Below are 22,661 nucleotides of genomic sequence, written 5' to 3' on the forward strand. Positions count from 1 at the left end.
ACAATTGAGAAAATCCTAGAATATTGGTTGAGGCCAAAGCACCTCCACAAACCACATAGACCAAGACAGACTACACTAGAAGGATTAGACAAACAGCTACACCTTGACCACATTTCCTCTCCCCACGCCAGTGCAGCACAATGCAGAGAGGTCTCCCCTGAGCTCTGGTTCCTCCAGTGGGAAAAGAGAACCCAGAGGGGACAAGATTCCCCCAGCATTGTGAGTCACTTTTGTAGGAGCCCCTGCACTGATCTCACACCATGGGAACTGCAGGAGAATCTGTGGGCTTCGGTCACTGGGAATCTTCCTGCCATGGAGAAAGGGGAAGGGGACTGCAACAACCAGCACATGGATCATGGCAGACAAAGTTCATACCTGTAGTGCCCGAAGAGTAACTCTAACCAAGGGTTTTGCTCATCTGCAGAGCCAAGTGAGAAGTGTACTTCTCTAGGAAACAGGGAAGGGAACAGATCTGTCTGATTTGGATCCTCAGAGGAGGAGTTTTGACAGCCCTAGAGTTCAGTTTGCCCATCTCCAGTCAGGGAGCTGAATCCTAGCCCTACTTTCTGTGGAAAGTGTCTTATGGTCCCAACTGGTCAGAAAGGCTAGAGACAACTCCTGGAGGCTGTGTAGCCCAGCAGAGCTGAAGTTGAGAGGCAGCCAGGCAAAGCCAGTAGTTTGCAGAGCAAAGCTATTGGCTCTGTTCTGTTAAGAGACTTCAGCTATGGTTCAGCTTGAGTTAAGACAACAAATAAAATGTTTATTGGCTTTAGAGTTGCTTCTTCCATGCAAACAGGGAATTTAATTTGTGTTTCTGCTCAGTGCTAAATACATCCTTTGACTTGTCCAACCAGGAAACATAACTCTAGCACCCAGGAAACTGTGTAGCCCATCCAATAGCCCTACATACAGTAGCACTTAACAGAGAGCACAGTCTTTCCCCATCTGTGAAACAAAACTGGTGGCCTCACTTGACCAAGGAATTCAGTGCACAGTCTTCCCAGATTCAGGTCTGAAAACCACAAGCTGTACATCCCTGTATCCTTTCCTGACCATTTAGTAAACCTGACTGGAGAATTCAGGCAACTGTGGAGCCCATCCAACAGCCTCACTTGGGTAGGCAACAAAGCCAGCAGTCCTATCCAACTGTTCTCAGCAAGCAGTACAAGCCCCATCCTTATCCTCAGGACTCAAACAGTTGTCTCTCTTAAAAATAGACCATAATAGCAGGCTTCACCTGCCCAAGGACATTACCATTGGACACACACAAAAATGCCAACTGAGCTGACTGGTGAATAACTATCTCTGTCAAAGCAAATCAGTAAAGTCTGGAAGAGGAGCCCATTACTCAAATGTGCAGATACCAATGTAGGGAATCCAGGATCACAAATAAAATCAGGTAAATGTAACATCACCAAAGACATCTAATAAAGCTTTAATAATGGGCCCTAAATAAATGTAGATCTATGAACTGTGAGACAAAGAAATCAGAGTAAAAGAAATTGGGAAAACAATGCATGAACAAAACAAAGAAGTTTGACAATGAAACAGCAACTATCAAAAACAAACACATAGAATTCCTCAAACTGAAAAATACAGGGGTGCCTAGGTGACTCAGTCAGCTGAATGGCCGACTCTTGATTTTGGCTTAAGTCATGATCTCATGGTCATGGGATCAAGCCTCACATCAGGCTCCACATTGGGCATGAAGCCTGCTTAGGATTCTCTTTCTCTCTCCCTCTGCTCCTCTCCCACTCATGCTCTCTTTTGCTCTCAGAAAAGAAAAACACAATAACTGTACTGCAGAATTCAATAGAAATTCTCAAAAGTAGACTCAGCCATTTCAAAGAAGGAATCAGCAACCTGGAAGATAGGACATTAGAAATTACCCAGAGGAGAAAAAGAAAGAGAGGAAGGAAGGAAGGAAGGAAGGAAGGAAGAAGAAAGGAAGAAAGAAAGGAAAGAGAGAAAGAAAGAAAGAAAGAAAGAAAGAAAGAAAGAAAGAAAGAAAAAGAAAAAAAGAAATGAAAGCAAGCCCACAAGAATTATGGGATACAGTGAAAAGAAGCAATATTCATATTATGGAAATTCCAGAAGGAGAAGACCAAAAGAAAGGGACAGAATGTATATTTAAATAGCAATGTCTGCAGATGTTCTGAACTTGTAGAGAGAAATAGACATCCAGGTCCCTAAGGCCCAAAAGACCTCAAATAGATTTAACCCAAATAGGGCTTCACTGAAACACATTATAATTGAAATTTTAAAAGTCAGAGGTTAGGAAATAATTTTAAGGGCAGCAGAAGAAAAGAGAGAAATTACATACAAGGGATCCTCCGTAAGACCATCATCAGACTTCTCAACAGAAACATTTCAGGCCAGGAGAGATGACATATTCAAAATACAGGAAGAAAATAACTGTCAACCAGGAATTCTATACCCAGCAAAGCTGTCCTTCAGAAACAAAAGCTGAGGGAGTTTATTTGTTTGTTTGTTAATGTATTTTTAAGAGATCTAGAGTGTGAGCCGGGGAGAGGGCAGAGCCAGAGAGAGGGAGAGAGTCTTAAGCAGACTCCATGCTGAGTGTGAAGCCTAATGTGGGGCTGGATCCCATAACCCTGGGATCATGACCTGAGCCAAAATCAAGGGTCAGACTCTCAACTGACTGAGCCACTAGGCACCCCTTGAGAGAGTTCTATTATCACCAGACTTGCCTTACCAGAAGTGCTAAAGGGAATTATGTGAGTGGAAGTAAAAGAATGTTAATTAACAACGTAAAAACATGAAAAAGTAGTGTGAATTTCACTAGTAGTGGTATATATATATAGTCATAGTTAGATTCTGTAATATGGTAATAATGGTGCATAATTTACTTACAACTCTAAGTTTAAAAGTTTTTTTTTAAAGTAATAACAAATAACCATAACTGCAGTAATCTGTTATTACTTACACAATTTAAAAAGCATGTAGATTGTAACAGCAATACTCTAAAATGTGCGAGGGAGGGAAAGTAAAAGTATAAAGTTTAGGAATTATATTGAAGTTGGGGCGCCTGGGTGGCTCAGTCAGTTAAGCGTCTGACTTCAGCTCAGGTCATGATCTCACGGCTTGTGAGTTAGAGTCCCATGTCAGGCTCTGTGCTGATAGCTCAGAGCCTGGATCCTGCTTCAGATTCTGTGCCTCCCTGTCTCCCTGCCCCTCCCCTGCTCACATTCTGTCTCTCAAAAGTAAATAAACATTAAAGAAAAAAAATTTAAAGGAATTATATTGAAGTTAAGTTGTTATCAGTTTAAAATATGGTATTATAACCTTAAAATAGTTTAGGTAAACCTCATGGTAACCTCAAGGGAATATCCTGTGGTAATTACGCAAAAGAAAATCATGATGAAGTCAAATCATACTGTTACCAAAAGCCATCAAAACACACACAGGAGTGGATGAGAAACAAGGAACAATGGATCTACAAAACATTCAGAAATTAACAAAATTGCAGTAATTGAGTCCTTACCTATCAATATACACATACCTTAGAGATATTGCAGGTTCAGTTCCAGAGTACCACAATAAAGCAAATATCATAATAAAGCAAGACAAATGATTTTTTGGGTTTCCCAGTGTATATAAAAGTTATATTTACACTGTACTTTACTTCATTAAGTGTACAATAGCATTATGTCTAAAAAATGTACATACTTTAATTAAAAATACTTTATTGCTAGCCATCATGTGACCTTTCAGCAAATTGTAATCTTTTTACTGGTAAAGTGTCTTACCTAATGTTGACAGCTGCTGACTGATCAGGGTGGTGGTTGCTGATAGGGATGGCTGTGGCAATTTCTTAAAATAAGACAACAATGAAATAAAAATAAAAATAAGACAACAATGACGTTTGCCACATAGATGGAATTTTCCTTTCCTGAATGATTTGTCTGTAGTATGAAATGCTGCTTGATAGCATTTTATCCATGATGGAACTTTCAAATTGGAGTCAATCTTCTCAAACTCAGCCATTGTTTTATCAACTTAGTTTATGTAATATTCTAATCCTTTGCCATTTAAACAATCTTCACCAGGAGTAGATTCCATCTCAAGAAAACACTTTCTTTGCTCATGCATAAGAAGCAATTCCTCATCTATTAAAGTTTTATCATGGGATTACAGCAATTCAGTCACATCTTCAGGCTCCACGTCTAATTTTAGTTCTCTTGCTATTTCCACCACATCTGCTGTGACCTCCTCCATTGAAGTCTTCACACCTCAAAGTCATCCATGAAGTTTGAAGTCAACTTCCTCCAAACTCTTTTGAATGTTGATATTTTGACTTCTTCTCATGAATCATGAATGTTCTTAATGGCATCTAGAATGGTGAATCCTTTCCAGAAAGCTTTCAATTTACTTTGCCCAAATCCATTAGACAAATCACTGTCCATGGCCACTATAGCCTTATGAAATGTATTTCTTAAATAATAAGACTTAAAAATGAACATTACTCCTTGATCCATGGGCTGCAGAATGGATATTGTGTTATTAGGTATCAAAACCACATTAATTTCATTGCACATCTCCATCAGAGATCTTGGGTGATCCCATGCATTGTCAATGAGCAGTAGTATTTTGAAAGAATTTTTTTTTCCCCTGGGCAATAGATCTCAACAGTGAACTTAAAATATTCAATAAGCCATGTTATAAACAGATGTGCTGTTGTCATCCGTGCTTTGTTGTTCCATTTCCAGAGCAGAGGCAGAGCATATTTAGAGTAGATTTAAGGGCCCTAGGATTTTCAGAATGGTAGATGAGTATTTACTTCAATGTGTAGTCACTAGCTGCTTTAATTCTAGAACAAAGGAGTCAGTCTGTCCTTGGAAGCTTTGAAGCCAGTCATTGATTTCTCCTCTCAAGCTACAAAAGTCCTAGATGATGTCATCTTCAATATAATGTTGCTTTGTCTACATTGAATATTTGTTGTTTAATATAGTCATTTCTACTGATTAACTTCACTAGATCTTCTGGATAGCTTGCTGCAGCTTCTATCTCAGTGCTTTGCTGCATTATCTTGCATTTTTATGTTATGGAAGTAGCTTCTTTCCTTAAACTTCATGAAACAATCTCTACTAGCAACTAACCACTTATGACCTTGCTCTGGATTAGGCTTTAGTTTAAGGAACTGTTGTGACTGGTTTGATTTTCTAATCCAGATCCCTAAAATGTTTCCTCATATCAGCAAAGAGGCTGTTTTGCTTCTTATCATTCATGTATTCACTGGGCAGCACTTTTATTTCCTTCAAGAACATTTCCTTTGTAGTCACAATTTGGCTAGTGCTTTTGTGCAAGAGGCCTACCTTTTTGACTTACCTCCATTTTTGACATGCCTCCCTTACTAAGCTTAATCATTTTTAGCTTTGGATTTGTGAGAGATATACAACTCTTCATTTCACTTGAAACTTAGGGTTATTAGTTGGCCTAATTTCAGTATTGTGGTGTCTCAGGGAATAGGGAGGCCAGAGGAGAGGGAGAGAGGGGTATGTGGTTGATCAGTGGAGTAGTCAGAACACACACAATATTTATCAATTAAGTTTGCTATCTTATGTGGGCGTAGTTTGTGGCATTTCAAAACAATTACAATAGTAACACCAAAGATCGGTGATTATAGATTACTGGAACAAAAAAAATAATAATGAAAAAGTTCAAGATATTACAAGAATTACCAAAATGTGACACAAAGACATAAAGTGAGCAAATCCTGTCGACAAAATGTCGCTGATAGACTTTTTGGATGCAGGGTTGACAGACCTTCAATCTGTAAAAAATACAGTATCTACAATGCACAATAAAGTGAAGTGCAGTAAAATGAGGTATGTCTGTGTAGTGATGTATGTCAATTATTTCTCAATAAAACTGGAAAAAAGTATACTATAAAAAAGAAAGAAAAAGAAATCCTCCTTTGCAGAGTGTTACCTATTGCTGATCATTGCCCTTTGCTATCTTGGGAATAGAGGGTAGTTTTGAAAATACAGTTTTGCTTTAACTCATGGTATTATATTTTTTAAGTAATTCTACTTCTTTGTAAAAGTGATGGGACTAAAAGCTTCAGTGAGAAACATGTTTACCTTTGTCTTCTATCCGAGTCAACCCCTTGAGTAGTGCAGTTTTTTTTTTCTTTTTATATACGGGGTTATATTAAATATTTTAAAATCATTTTGATGTAGTTTACATTATTAAACTACTCTATAGTTTACCAAGTGTTCTAACTTCTATTGTTTTATGAGCATCTCATAAAAAAAGCCTGTATAAATCAGTATCATAAACAAAGGAACCAAGACAAGAAAGTTTGATCTATTAAAAAATCAGAACTAGTTGTAAAGCAAATGGCTTGTAACTATAGAACCAAGACTTGACTTCAAAAGGCAGAGTTGAAAGAGTATAGGCTCGGGAGCCTGGCTGAACCACTTAAAGCAGTGTGACTTAGGGAAAGCTAGAAAACCTACCTGTGCCTTGGCTTTCTTGTTTGTAAAATGGAAATATTAATGCAATTTAGACTTGCAAAAATTAAGTGAATTCACATCTGTAGTGTTTTGTTAAAAGTTCTGGTACGTAATAAACATTATATGTGTTAAATATTACATCCACTAAAAAAATATAGCGTGGTTTGGCATTCTGATATTTAGCAAGGGCTAATTCTCTGCATTAGTGAGTACTGTTTAGTATCTATTGTAAAAGGAAATGCCAGAAGAAACACACTTGACTTTAGTTCAATTGCTCAAGCAGCCCTTGTTTACTCCCTGCGTAAATCTTTCAGTGGCTCTCCTGTGACCTTATGTTACAATCTAAACTCCTGAGCCTGAGTACAAAGCTCTCGGTGATTTGCTTGTGGCCCATTTCTCCTGCTACTTCCCTCCTGTCTCCACATTCCAAGGCTCCCGTGTAGGACACCCGCTGTCAGTACACTAGATTCTGGGTGCTTGGTAGGGAACACTCAGCTCCTGCCTTCACCTAAGTAACCTCCCTAAGTAACTTGATCCTTATGCCTAAGTCTATATGGTAAGACCCTTCCCTAGTTTCTCCCAAGGTTCTGTGCCAATTCTTATTCCATGTGTAGCTTTTACCACTGAACTGAAATTGAGTTTTTCCTTGTTTGCACAGTTCTGGTATTGGATCAGAATAGAAATCATTGTAAAAAGTAAATGTTAATCAAAGACAAATTCTCTTCTAAACTAAGGATTTCCCATTAACAGAGTTAATATGATTTGCCAACCAAAGCAAGTTAATTTCAAGATAAGTGGCAGTAGGTTTTTTGTTTGTTTGTTTGTTTGTTTCTGCCTTTACCACATGCATCAATATGAAGAAAGATTTGCCTGTCTGTAAACTTAGTGACAGCAAACCTCAATGCCTGACATTCCATATGGAATGAATGAACCAAGTATGAACCAAGTATGTTACACTCTATGAATTTATTTTTAATGAATGAATGTTAAGTCATGTCTTCATTTATTTAAAGACATGACTTTTAACCACAACCAGTCTCACCTCATTGCTGTTTTGTTGGTAGAGTCAGTGTAACTCTTTTCCTAAATTTGTCACTAATAGCTTAGAGTTTCTGGCATTTTAAAGTCTTTTCTAAACTAAGAAGTTGCCAAGGATTGTATGATTTTGCCAACCCAAACAAGTTAACAACAAGAAATTTGGCAGTACAATACTTTAACTTTACCAAAAAATATCAATGAGAAGAAAGTTCTACTAATTAGAACATGACTAGAAAATAATTAGTAGGTATCTTGTGGCCTCTGTCTCTTTGTGCTTTCATCTGCTGTTGCTCCCCCCCCCCCATTCTTTCTTATGAGAAATTCTCAGAATTCATCTGACCTGAGCCACTATCAGCCAGCTAAGATAATTTTTTCTGCTTTAAGCATGATGTATTTTTACCTCTAGAAAAACAATTAATATAAAACATCTGTTTCTTAATGGTTTACATTTCTTGGGAGGGGATAGATTTACTCTCATTTGTTCTAGATTTCCTGGATTATTTAGACTGTCACTTACTTTATGAAGCAGTTTAGATTTAGAACTTGGTAAGAATTCTTAATATTGCAAGGAAAATAGTAGTAAAATGGATAATATAACCATGTGAATAGAATGACATTAAAAAATAAACTTGTTAAGGGAGAAAGTTTAAAATTTAATAATGAGTGGCTTTTTAAGTAGAGCTCGGTTAATGTTTGGTTAGTGTATTTAATTCTAACCAGTGTCTAGTTAGTATATTTAATGAACTATCCCTTTTGGACATATATTTATTTATTCTAAAATATATTTCAGAAATATCAGGGGGTGGATATTGTGTTATATTTAGCTGAGAAATCTTTGAAGTGATTCCTTCTCTAGATGGGAAGGATAATAATGATAAATGCTATTGCCTCATAATCTTTAATTCTCATAAACCTCATGAACTGGATATCATTATTCCCACTTTGTTGGTAAGAGATTGGGTTTGAGAGAAATCAAGTAACATGCATTGGGTTACACAGAAAATGAATTGACAGGATAGGAGTCAGGTGTGTTTGATGCTGAAGCTCTTTGTTCCACCCACTATGCTAGAGGTTGTATATATATGAATGTACTTTGTATTATGATTTATACTTTATTTGTGCATACCATTGTAATACCATTTCCAATGAAAGAATCATGTTTTATTTCAAAAATCACATGTTTCATAAGAAAATAATATAGTAATCATACAAATATAAGCAATGTATATAGGGACATGGAAAGCTTCTATTAAGAAAATCTCACTATCATCAGTTCTAAAGCAATTGGAAAAGAAATATTTAAGTACAGCTTTCTGTTAGATGGCAGTCATTTCCTGGTAGAAAACTTGTCCATTTATATCAGCAAAAAAACCCCAAAAACCAAAAACCAAAAAACATTTTTTTTTCCTGACTCTGGGATTTGAGAGAAGCTGGTCACAGTGGTATTTGTGTTTGGGGGTATTGAACAATGCACGAAGAATAGTCTTAACAATTTTTCAAAATACAGAGAACTGATTTGCATTTAATAGGTTCTTATGTAAGTCACTGTTGAAAGCCAAGGACACCATATTAGTAATGGTTTTCAAACTCTTTTTTTTTTTTTAAGCCCTAGAAACTCATTCAAAAGAAGTCACTGTGGAAGCTCAGTATGTGAAGCAGATAATAACAGAGTTGTTGGGTTTCCTGGCTGTGTTTTCACCTCTCCCTCTTTTTATCTGTTTATGCCTCTGAGACATCTCTTTAGAACCACAGGGCCATGTTGAATTGAGTATGAAGACCGCTGTGTTAAAATATAAAAGGAAAGTTGCATAGAAGATCAGTATGCTATGATCCTGACTTGTAGCTTTCTGACAGACTAACTGAAAAACAAATTATAATATGTAGTCAGGTTTAGTTTGAACCAAGAGTTCAAACTTAGTATCCTAACCTATAGGTGCTCATCACAACCTCAAAACATTATTAAATATACCATGTCTTGGACCCTCCTAGACTTACTGATGAAAATTCATTAAAGTTCTTTGGAAATCTCTGAGTTTAGAACCTGGGAAGCTATAGAATTTATCTCTAGATAAATTCTGACTCTTGTTAGAAAGCCTCACATAGAACAGAGCTACTCAAAGTTAAATGTGTGGCCTGGGTGATGTCAGCCTGCAGTGGTATCAATACAAAGATTAAGAGTTACCTTTTCCAGACTTATGGCAATTTGATATTGCCGCAGCAATCCAACTGTGTGATAGGTAGATTTGCCATACTGAACAGAGCAAAAAAAAAAAAAAAAAAAAATAGCCCAGTTCTAATATTGTCTGACTTGAATTGAATATAAGAATCACTTGCATGGTGGGGATTTTCTAAGATGCAGTTTCCTGGGCTCCACCTAATATCCTAATTTTGTAGGTTCTAGAAGGAGCCAGTGGATTTGCATTCCTAAAGAACGCTATAAATGATCCTACTGCTGATTATAGAAACATCACACTTTTAAAAAATAATAAAATCTTTATATATGTAAATATAGATATAAATATATAAATATATATATGTAGATAGATACAGATGACACATGTAAATGACTAACACTCAGAAAATGCTATATAAATGTGTTTTTTATTATTAATCTCAAAAAGAAAAGTATAAAAATGTGCTAAGGCTGAAGGTGATGTATATTAGAATTCAGATAACACTATATACAATAAGGAAATATAAGATAGATACTTTAGAGAGTTATAAAAGCAAATACAAAAATGCAAATGAAAAAGATATTCTAAGTATAGTTTGTTATATAGTACATGATAGAGCCATTGATATCAGGACTGATCCTCAAGGTGTATGGTTAATACCCCCTTTACATTTAAAAAAATACTATACTCATTTTGAATGTGTTTCAAAACATTATATATATATATATATACACATATATATATAATATATATGTATATGTATATGTATACATATACATATGATAATGTATATATATCATCATGTATATCATCATATATACATATATAATATATATGTATATGTATATGTATATCATATACATATAATAATGTATATATATCATCATGTATATATGTATATACATATGATAATATATATATATCATCAATACTAAATGTTCATTTAGATGACTGTGCCTAAAAAAGAGTCTGACTCAGGGGACATAGGAGGATTATTTCACAGGTAATGTACATTCAAGCAAAGGCCTAGTCTCAGGACCAAGCAATGAGAACTCTGAACAATCAGCAAGATATTACCTGTTTTCTCCACGGATGTATCCGAGGACCTAGGACAGTTCTGGGTACTTAAATAGATGTGAAATAAATATTTGTTGAACGAGTGAACCCTCACTCATTGATGGTGCCATATTCCATAGAATTGAAATAGAAGTTAAGGCAGTGAGCTATACTTTTTCCACAATTGCTCATATATTATCTGTATTATGTAGGATTGAATTAGGTTGCAGAGAACAGAAAAAAAAGTTCAATAGTGACTTAGATGTAGGGGGCTTGTCTTTCATATGTCTGGGAAAGAAGTTTCAGGGTAGAAATTTGGTGATTTGGGTTCAGTGTTTAATGATGTCAGGACTGGAATCATTGATGGGTTTTTTTGGCCTTACTCTCAAGCTTATTGCCTCATGATTGCAAGAAGGATGATACATCTCCAAACATCACATCCAGTTCAGAACAAGAAGAGAAAGAGAAGAGCCAAGAATCATCTCAGCTGCACTATTCCTTCAGCTAGACAACAAAACATTTCCAGACTGGAAAGCAGATTTCTGTTTATATCTCATTAGCTGGATCTACATAACAAGGCTACCAGATTCAACAGAGGCTAAGATAATAAAGACATGATTATCATTTTTTGTTAATGCCATACGTGACCCATTGTCTGGTACTAGACACATTGCTAGTCCAAACTCAGCAATTGGATTCTTATTGGTAAGAATCCAATACCAAGGAAGGAGAAAGAAAGTAAATAATTAATAGGCAAAGAAAGCATCTTTGACAATACCACAGAAAAGTGAAAGTACCTTTGCTTTATTTCTTTTTCTCCTTTTCCTTTTTTTACTTTGTAAAAGGAGAAATAGCCAAGTACTGAGGTTACATTTTGATTAAAAAAAATCGAGTTTAGGCACCAGGTTAACTGGGCAAGCATAACTACTATTAGATCATCAATCTTACATCCTGTAAGATATAGAACTCACTGTATTTAATAAACTAACTTAAAAATTACTTTCCTGTTGTCTTGAATGCTGCCAGCTATTTCGAGATGGGTAATTAGGGCTGGGTACTGAACTGTTTATATTCAGCCACCTAATGTTATTGGGCAGAATATTTGTTCATACTTATGTCTGTATTGCTGTACATTTTGACTGGTTTTTCATGATAAATCACTACCCACCCATTTTTTTAGTATATAGGTTTTTAAAAATATTTTAGGTAATAAAGAATTATTATGTAGGGTTTACATCAGAATTACATTTTATTTATTTATTTTTAATTTTTTTTTTAACGTTTATTTATTTTTGAGACAGAGAGAGACAGAGCATGAATGGGGGAGGGTCAGAGAGAGGGAGACACAGAATTGAAACAGGCTCCGGGCTCTGAGCTGTCAGCACAGGGGCCCGATGCGGGGCTTGAACTCACGGACCGCGAGATCGTGACCTGAGCCGAAGTCAGCGCTCAACCGACTGAGCCACCCAGGCGCCCCATATTTTAACTGAACTATAACACTGATAATGAGCATAATGACTTCAGATGACAGCAAAAATTTGGGTCACTTCTCATTTTACAAAAAGGGCTACTGGGCTACCCAAGTTTTTACTCATTTTTTTTTTGGAAATGCCATCACCTTAAAATGCATTCTGTGATTTTGTGCAAGTTTCTGTTTTAGTTCATGTTCAGATTCAATCATCATTTATCCTACCCTGAAGGCTTGAAAGCTAATGATTATATAGATTGTTTTGCAGTTTGTGGGATTTCAGTCAAGCATTAGGGATAATTAGGGACTGGGGTAAGGATGGATCCAAAACAAAGAATCAGCTTTGCATATATTTAACATTCTGTTTTTATGTGCTTTTTGGCATCTAAGGACAAAGTATACTTGGACAAATATATGCTCTGTTTTGCCCCCAGTTAACATGTGCAAAGCATAATGAATAGCAAAATTAAAAATTAAGAAAAGAGAGTTCATAATGATTTTGTTGCTCACCCTTTGGCTTTCAGGAATCTTGTAACTAACTTGAATCTTGTTGGAAATTTGATACTAAACTCTGATTTAGCCCAGGAAAAACTAATGATTTTTCTGTTTGGATTAATATATCTGAAGGTTTCCATCTTATATACAGTACTATTAGAATGTTATGGTAGATGCTGGCTTCTGTAACATATTATTCAGAATTCATTGATCTAATAAAACTCATTGAGGTATAAGAGTTAAGAGTTTCAAAGGAGTAAACCTTTGGATTCAGCAAGTCCAACATCGGGCAAGTGTGATATAGAAGCAAGAGCAAGAGCTTTGGAGTTAGATAAGGCTTGGATTTATATTCCAGCTGTGTGCTTATTAGCTCTGGGACCTTGGACCACTGCCTTATTTAACTTTTCTCCACTTCAATTTCCTTATCTGAAAAATGGGGGAAAAACATACCAAAGGATCATTGCTAAGACTAAGTGATACAACATATATTAAGCACAGACACATATAACTTTATTAGTTTCAATCACTGATATTAAAGATATGAAAATTGAGTCCCTCAAAGTAAAATCATTTCCACAAGCTTACATAGTAGCAAATCAGAACCATAGAATTAATGAATATTCTCTGTGCGGTGAACCATTCAAAAAGTGAATTGTGAATAAGCACATTTATTTCAACTGTTAAAGATTTATGCTATTTTGTAAGGAACAGCTTCATATATACACAGTGTGGTGTGGAACTGAGCAGCTACTAAATGAGTGTATTTTGTGATGTGATGATTTTCAAGCCTGTTATGTCATCTAATGTTGGCTTTTCTCTTTAGAATGAAAACAATATGTAAGATTTGACAAGTTTGGTTACCACACCTGACAAGGTAGCTGCTGAAAACCATATGGTTTTGCTCTTTTCATGCCATGTGTCCTGTGAATGTAGCAGACTGCTCATTAGTCATAATTTAGCTGTCAATGGATCTCAGTGTTACCTTTGCCTAAAAACTTTGTATGGACTAACAGTGGATACTAATTCTGAATTCCTCCTTACCATCTCCATGAGTTTACAATTTCAGAATATATTAACAATTCAGAATTTTTTAGTATACATTTCTGATTGTTTTATGCTTCCTTCAGAGTTTTATGCTTCTTAGTATGAAATCCTACTGCTTAGTGTACAAAGAGCAGTGGCTAACACTTCTCCCTACGATATGAAAAATATTTTGAAACAAAATGAAGAAAAAGAAATAAAAATAACAAAATCAATAGAAATGAAAATATTTTGAAACCATTAAAGGCAACAGTCATGCTTTGTAGTCAACAATTAAGCATAATATATTAAGATTTAAGGGAACAACGAAGCTCATTTTAGATATCACTTCAAAGATAAATAATCTGAGCTTAAGTAACTCATTTGGAAATGCTATTGGAATTCTGTTAGTAGAATATTAGAGGTACCAAGACAGGATAGAAGAAGAGCAGACCCTGGAATAAAAGAGACTGGAGTTTGCCTTCAAATTCTGCCACTTAGCAATTGTATCAGTAAGGATGTCTTCCTCTGCAAATAACAGCAAATCACTTCCTCAGTGGATTAAGCAACAAAATTGATTTTTTTCTGACATAACAGAAAGTCCTAAGAGAAGCAAGTTTCAAATTTAGATGGATTAGCTACTCTATGATATAATTTGGAACCAGATACTTCCCAACCCTTCATTCTGCCAACCTTAATCTGTAGGTTTTGCTCTCCTGCTGATTCTCCTTATTTTCTGTAGATGGCTGCATCAGATCCAGGAAACACACCCATACCCAGCAACTTTCAAAGCAGCCAGGAGTTTCCTTTTCTAATATTTTCTTCTCCAAAACTCCCTTGGCTTCGGGTCTCCTTCACAGCTCATTGGACAGATCTGAATCGATAGTGAAACCACATAATGGAACTGAAAATAAGTTGGGGATTGCCAAATTGTGGAAAATAAAGGAGGGAAAAGCCTGAATGAAACTGGAGAGGAAAATGGAGACCAACCCTGGAAGGACATGTATTAAAAAATGAAACATAACGATAAGGTTTGAAGTAGGGGAGTGACACGATCGTATTAGTTGCCTAGAAAGATCTTTCTGAAAGCAATGTTTTGAGGAAATTGTTAGGGATCATGCCTTTCTACTAAGACACCAGTTAAGATATTTTTCAAGTGAAAAATTATGGCATGAATTTGGCTAGAATGGTTATGCTGTGGAAGGAAACAGAACAGGCAGTTTAGAGAGTTAGATACAGGATATAGTTGGAATGGGTGGGATTTGGTCACTGATTTGCTGGGGGAGTAAAGGTAAAGGGAGACAAAGATGACTCACTGAATTCTGGATAGAACAAGTAGTTTTTTGACATTGCATTCACTGAACTAGGGAACATAACAGGAGATGTTTGCTTGTTGTTGTGCAGGGAAGATACTTTGTACATTTGGGGATGACTGGACATCATAAATGTGTTGAAAGCCAGTAGGCAGCTTTATAAATTGATCGGGATTTAAGGAGAAAGAAATAGACAAAATATATGGATTTGTGAGGATCATCAACATCTACATTGTAACTGAAGACAACAATTCATGAGCCTCTCTACATGGGTTCTTATGTTAGGACATATGCTAATATGACTATTAAAGCAAGCAAACAATCAACAAAAAAAATTATCAATCATTTTCCATCCTAAACAGTCTAATTCAGTATGTATGGAGTGGTACCAAGACATTTGTTCTTTCCAAATTCTTTTGCTTCTTCTTTTATTTTTATTCCTTTCTTATATCTTAGGCAAGAATCATTGGTATAGAATGAGAAGTGTAATCAGTCCAGAAAAATAGAGTATTAATCAAAGCCAAGGTTGAAGGTAGGTACAGGAACAGTAGCTTATAATGGAAAGAAGTAGCTAGACAAGTAGAAGAAAGTCACAGAAATATATTGTCCCTGAAGATAAAAGATGAGAGAGTTTGTCCCTGGGGGTCATGGCCAAATACTGCCAAATTAGGAACTCAGAGCTACGTGATTATCACAAATAAACTTGGTAACAGAAGTTTTGGTAAAAATAGCGGGTTTGAATCCAAATTATAGTGGATTAGGAGAAGAATGAAGAGGATATGCAGAAATAGATAGGAGTGTTGACAACTCATTTAATAATTTGAATTTAGATGAGGGCATTAGCTGGAAGAGAATATGAGATTTATTTTTAACATTTTAACTAAAACTTTACAAAGTAATTTAATTTATGACAGAACTGATTTCCCAAAGACAATAGACTTATTAGGTAATGTTGATGGCTTGAGGCCACTGTTAGTTAATTGCATATATATATATGTGTATATATATATATATATATATATATAATATATAATTATGCATATATATATACACACACCTATATATGTTTATATATACATGATTATGATATTTTTCTCAAGCAGTGTTCACCAGCCATACTTTATGTACAAATAAAGTATGTTCATTCATAATTAGGGTTTAGTTCATGGCCCTTGGATGTCCATGGAGGTAAATGGTTGTAATCAAAGTATCTTACATCCAGGTTTTAAGTAAGGAACTTGTTTGTGAGAATCCATAATCAGGGCTTGTAGTTTGTCATGAAGACTTTAAGTATTACTTGATGCTTTCTTCTTTCCTTGATTTCCCTGCTGGGCTCTGAATGAGACTGCAAGCTGTCAGTGTTCGTAGTGAGCCTATAGGTTTATTGGGAAGATTCAATGGAAGTTACTTGATACAATATCTGACGCATAGTGTGCACTGAATAAATTCCTTTCTCCATATTCTTTCATTTTTTTTTCCTGGAAAAGACTGTGCACATGGGTTGCTCAGAATTAAAAAAAAAAAAAAATCTCCCATTTGTTGTCTGCAGAAATACTGTTGGTTATGGAATTTTGCCTTCAAGTAAAGGGATCCCAGAAATCTACATACCACTTCTAAACTTATAACATAATTTTTACCAAATTTACAAATTAAGTTTTCCAATGGGAAACACATGTACTCTTTCCCTGCACTCGTATTGTCAACTGTTCTTTGTTCCCTGCAGCAGTTGTCAAATTATAAAATTTAGCCTGGAAGCAAGAAATCACATCTGTGCTGAATGGGACCATGGAGAGAGGCTGGACAGCTGTACATCTGGGGTTTGTTCCCGCAGATCAGTAAAATGTGTGCTATAATTGAATCCAGTAGCTTTTCTGATATTGTTAAATGGAAATCAATAAATAAGCATCTATCAAAATTCTACTGTATACAATGGGGCTTTGAGTCAGTGCTTTCAAAGAAATAGAATGCTATTTTATCTGCTACTAATCCAAAGTATTCTATCTTTATACTGTAGTGGAGGTCCCAATACCATTACAATTATGTTTATGTAAAGATCACGGGAAAAACAGAAACAATATACGAGTAAGAATATGCTTCTGGGTCTTTATTTTATAAGGATCACAGATTCTCTCAAGGCCTTGAACACTGATGGTGCTGGGATTCAGTGTCCTCGAGCTGTCTTTTTGTAAAATTTGTTTAATTTGAGAGAAAGAGAGCACATGCACACGAGCGGGGGAGGGACAGAGGGAGTGGGGGGAGAGAGAGAGAGAGAGAGAGAGAGAGAGAGAGAGAGAGAGAGAGTCGCAAGCAGGCACCACACTGTCAGTGCAGAGCCTGATGCGGGGCTTGAACTCAACAAACCATGAGATCATGCCCTGAGCCAAAGTTGGACATTTAATTGAATGACCTACCTACGGTCCCCCTTGAGCTGTCTTTTAACTCTTTAAAGTTTCAAAACACCTTCATCCCAGTGTGTTCCTGGAGAATCCAATAAATTTTTTCCACATTTTATGACTAATATTAGCAAGATATTAAGGAGAAAGATATGGAATCAGAATGATATATGGAAAGTTATGAATATTTGAAAGTTATGATTATTGAAGAGCATATTTGAATTATTGACTCAAATTAATCTTTAATTGTTACAGTGTGTGAAGTTGAAAACTTAGGAATCTTCTTATACATATTCCAATTTACTCATTCTATCCTTTCTTTTCCCCGCCCTTGAATCGCAACCAAAAGAATGAGTTAGCTACTCTCTGGCTTTTCTGGAAGTAAATTCTTTAAAAGCTTTCTGTTTGTGAAAGAAAGCATTAAAATTATTAGTGTGTAGTAATGAAATTAAAGCATGCTTAAGATTAGTTTGAGTTAATTTCAATTATAATCATTATAATCTGTTATTTGGTTGGACAGTTAACTTATTTTTACTTATTAAAAAGTTCTTACAGTAGTGAGTCTTTTTTCTCCCTATATTAACTTTAGGAATTTGTAATAGACTATATACTCATTGACCCCTGAAGAGTTATTTCTCCTGGAGAATCAGCCTTCTTAATTACTGATGAGAATACCAACCAATATGCCCATCTTCATTGTAATTATATAATGGCTGAGGGAAATGACCTTGAAGACTGTCTTTCAGTCTAATAGTGTAGCTTTATTTTAAAATATAAATAATAGAATAAAAACATTTTCCATAAAATTTCTGATATCTAATTAATGTCTCCCGGAGTAACTGTGGTATCAAACATTCCCTCTAATTATATTCATTAGTGGCTTCTCCCAGACAAGTTTTAATTAAGTTGTACAATGAAGATCAATACTCATTGTGTATTCATTGCAATTTACAACAAGCATATATACTGTTCAGAACAATTTAATTACTGTAATTGTTGCACAGAAGATACTTAGTGACTGTGCTCCATTACTGCCAATCTCCCCTTTTAATAAATTCGGTAATGAAATTGGGTAATGAAGTTCTGAAAATTCACATTTATGTATATTCTATGTCTAAACTTCTGTTTTTTTATGTAACTAGCTTAAGTAGTGGGGGAAATGGAGGCATTAATAATATCAGTGTGATAGTGTTTTTTCATGCATGCCATCATAAATGTTGGGAAATTATTAGAGGATAAATAAGAACACTTGTAATAACAGTTATATTAGTTATGTGAAGAATAATTTAAGGGTGTTGGGTAATAAGAACAATCTATTTCCCCTTAAATAAGACTTCAATTTTTATTACTCTTATTTCCTTAGTTTTAATTTATAAGGAATGCATCCAAATGTGCTAACTTCTATTAATGAGTATCATGTTACTGCTGTACTGGTCAAAGAATGTGAAAGTAGAGATTTTCTGGTAGCATCATAGGTGTATACCAGGGTTTCTTAACTTTGGCACTAGTTTTAAGCCACATAATTACTTACTGGGGAGTGGGGAAAGTTTTGCTGTGCATTAAGAAATGCTTAGCTGCATACCTGGTTTCTTCCCATGAAAAGCCAGTAGCAAATATTCCTCCCACCCTCCAGTTATGACAATCAGGAATGTCTCCAGATATTATTGGATGCCCATGTTGAGAATCACTGGTGTATGTTGATTCAGACACACCCTCCTGATCTGCCCACTGACCAAATGATTCATTAATAAGACAAACAGCTATTCAGCTGTTCTGAGTGCAAGCTAGGTTCAGAGGCATGAGTCAAACGTGGTATTCCTTTAAGGCAACAGTACAATTCCGTGTATTCAGTGTTTTGGAGCTAATAATTGGGTGCTAATAGAAGATTCAGTAATAATAGCTTACCTAGGTTTAGGAAAGAGGACTAGGATGGCTTCTGGGAGAAAACAGTTCCTGAAATATGTGTTATTGGACAAATGAAGAGTTTAGAAATTCAAATGGGGGAAAGGGCATCTGAGACAGCTAGAACAGCATGTGTAAAACTTGGGAGATTTTGTAGAGAGCTAACACTCTATCTCTACATTTATATAATCTCTACATCTCTCTATATATCTATATTTCTATCTTCATGTAAATATCTCTATCTACCTATCTAGCTATAATTTTAATTATTTTTCCTGAGGCATCAAATTCCAATTTCCTCTGAATTATATGAACAAAATTATGATATATCAAACTGCAAGTAATTGCCTGAAACATCTAATTTTACCCTTTTTTCAGTTTCCAATTTTGTAATCATATGTATAAGTATCTTCTTTACATTGTGAATTTTATGAAAACATCTGTTTCAAAAAGAAAAAACAGTTTTAGACAGTAGTAGGAAGTGACATATGTGTCTATTTATCTGAAGAAAAAGTTTTCACAAAGTCTTCATAAGAAAGATAATGTGCATTCCTATCGTGGGTATTCTCATGTGTTTGGTAATGTATTCCAATGTTGAAAGCGCCTAATACATTGTATTAACAGCCTACCTAGTATTTTGAATTTATTCATTTAATTTCACACACATATACCTTGTAAGCCAAAAAAAAAAAAAAAAAAGAATAGTAATTCAGGTTAAAGTTAATTCAAGCGAAAGGAACTAAATTTTAGAAAGACATCTGGAAATGTGTTGTTAATAATGAATATTTGAAGATCCACATGTTATTAAGAGGTCTACAAGGAATGCTGTGTTTCTCCTGGCAGGCTAGTTAGGAATTCCTAGAATTCCTATTCACATCAGTTTGCCACCACAGGATTAAGTTCAGTTCGACTGCCATCGTAGTAGAAGGCCTTCAGCTTGCTGATTTGCTCTACTTTATCAGGTCTGCACAGATACACTGCTGCTCAATATCAAAGGTGAATCAAATGAATCATAAGGATGAATAAACATAATGATTTAGGTTCTGTACTCCCCTGGTATTTAGTCATGTCTAGACATAGCCCTAGTGTCCCAGAAAAACTAAAATGAGGACAAGGACATTTAAGTTTAATGTAGCTTTATTCCCATGGAGACTAGAAAAGCCAACAATAGAATAAAAAGAGTATGGATGTAACTAAAAAATTAGATTTAGTGGGATGGCTGGTGTATTTGCAAGGTCAGTGGGTAATGGAACAGTTGTGGTTTGTTTATTGTCTTTACTGTTTGAAACAATAGTTTTTCAGCTAGGCCAATTTCTTCTAAAAAAGAATAATCCAACAAATTGTTTTATTATTCTCTAAAGCCACTATATGTGTAGCCTAAAGATGATAGACATTCTATAGGCATGGATTTTTAAAGAGCTCAGAACCTAATGAGGGAAATAGACAAGTTTATTAAATACATACACATCATAAAAGGTTTTCATATATATGTGGTATTGAGTGTATATCTGTGTTTTCTAGAACTTTAAAACTTTGGATTTATCTTTATATTACTACTATTATTAGAGACTATTAAATTAGCATATAAGATATACATGTTTGCAAATGTTATATGAAATAAATCAATGGATAATAAGGCTTAAATGCACATAATTTCTACAGTACCTAATTTTTTTAAATTTAACTTATGATCCTAATGTTCTTGATTGTAATAATTTTACCTTAAATTTTCTTATAGGAGTATTGTAACACATTTTCCAACCTATCAACTATTACTACTTTACTACTCCAGCTTTATACTACAGATAGAATCTTTTTTTTTAGAATTGGTGGCATTTCAACATAGTGGTTCTTGAATGTAGTTTAAAGAAGCTTTAGTACCTCCAACTAGGATTAACCCAGTTGTTTTCCTTTTGGGTCCATATGCCATGCTCATTCAAAGTGGTTTAGCCGCATGTTGGGCCACGTAGATCATTTGGGTTAGGCATAATAGGCTGAAAAGATAATGATCTGTGATCCAGGTCTGAAGCAGTTTGACTGTTCAGTATCCTTAATTAAGTTTAATTTAGGGAGAGAGAAGAATAGGCAAACCTGTTGAAATATAAACACTGTGTGTGTATGTGGATGAGTGTGGGTGCACGTGTATGTACATACTCTTTCGTGGCTTCCTTTTGGAATGATGATATTGAAACTAATTTGACAATAAATTTCATACAATTAAAAAAAAGACTTTTATTCTTGGAGTTCCCCGAAATTTAGGAGATCCAGCCATAATTGAGGTCTGCATTTCAAAAATGTAGTTGATAGTTCTATAAGAAGCACATTTTAGACTATGGTTATTTGTAAGTAGCTGATATTTTGGGGAATGCAGTGGAGAGTTAGCTATAGCAACAACTCTGAAAGCTACTATAATTTTCTTGGATTGGTTAAAGGTGTGTAGATTTATTTCTTAATTTAATTTGCAATTTGGATTACAGATTTCAGTTAATATCACGAAAAAATCTTACAAGCTTGGGAATAGCTTATTTTTATTTAATGTAAATTATTTGTTAATTGCTTTATAACATTAAAATACAGTATGTTTAGTCACAAAGTTATGGCGGCTTAATCCCCGAATTTAGAGCCATTAAAGAAGTGGCTTGGTCTTTATACAGTTTTCTGTGGACCTTCATTTTTTTCTTTTTCTTATTACCAGTTCTTTTCCTTTATCCTTGTTTGACAAAAAAGAGCACGTAGAGTAATGACTTGTTTATATTTGCTGTAATTGTTTTCTAAATGTTTATTCAAAATCACTTATTCTCTTGCATTCAAATAATGTTTTCACTGAATTATCACTCTTGTATTCATCATAATGAATACTTAATCTAACTCCATTTATGTAAGAAATATGCACTCTTAATAACACTATGAAAATAGTGATGCTTTTTATACATTTGACTCAGTTTTGTATTCTTTTTCTTTCAGTGAATTTATTGGATTCACGTACTGTCATGGGGGACTTGGGATGGATTGCTTTTCCAAAAAATGGGGTAAGCCTTTATAAAATTTTCCCTACAACTTAAACTACCTGAGTAGACATCTTGTTAAATGTCATACACAAAAATTCACTGGACATATTTTGATTTGCTATTATCCTGGTTATATTGAATAGGAAATAAAAGTTAACATATCAATTACCAGTGTTGATCAAATGCACTTTATATTGTATTTCATTTGCTATATTAGGGAATAAAAATATTGTAAGAAATTCCTTTAAATTTTACAAAGATTAAAAGTGCCTCAGACTGTCAAGTCTGTCATCAGTCACAGGTTTTCTTTCAATT

At 35.0% G+C, this 22,661-nt stretch overlaps 1 protein-coding gene across 9 annotated transcripts in view; it reads left to right on the forward strand.

The window, feature by feature from the left end:
* EPHA5 (EPH receptor A5) overlaps positions 1-22,661 on the forward strand; it is a 343,473-nt gene that overhangs the window by 11,475 nt on the left and 309,337 nt on the right. For all 9 annotated transcript variants that reach the window (XM_058722409.1, XM_058722411.1, XM_058722410.1 and 6 more), the window contains exon 2: positions 22,303-22,367. In XM_058722409.1, coding sequence (XP_058578392.1) covers positions 22,303-22,367 — 65 coding nt within the window. The remainder of the gene's footprint in view (positions 1-22,302; positions 22,368-22,661) is intronic.

Source organism: Neofelis nebulosa, chromosome 3, assembly GCF_028018385.1.
Source record: "Neofelis nebulosa isolate mNeoNeb1 chromosome 3, mNeoNeb1.pri, whole genome shotgun sequence".
Lineage (NCBI taxonomy): Eukaryota > Metazoa > Chordata > Mammalia > Carnivora > Felidae > Neofelis > Neofelis nebulosa.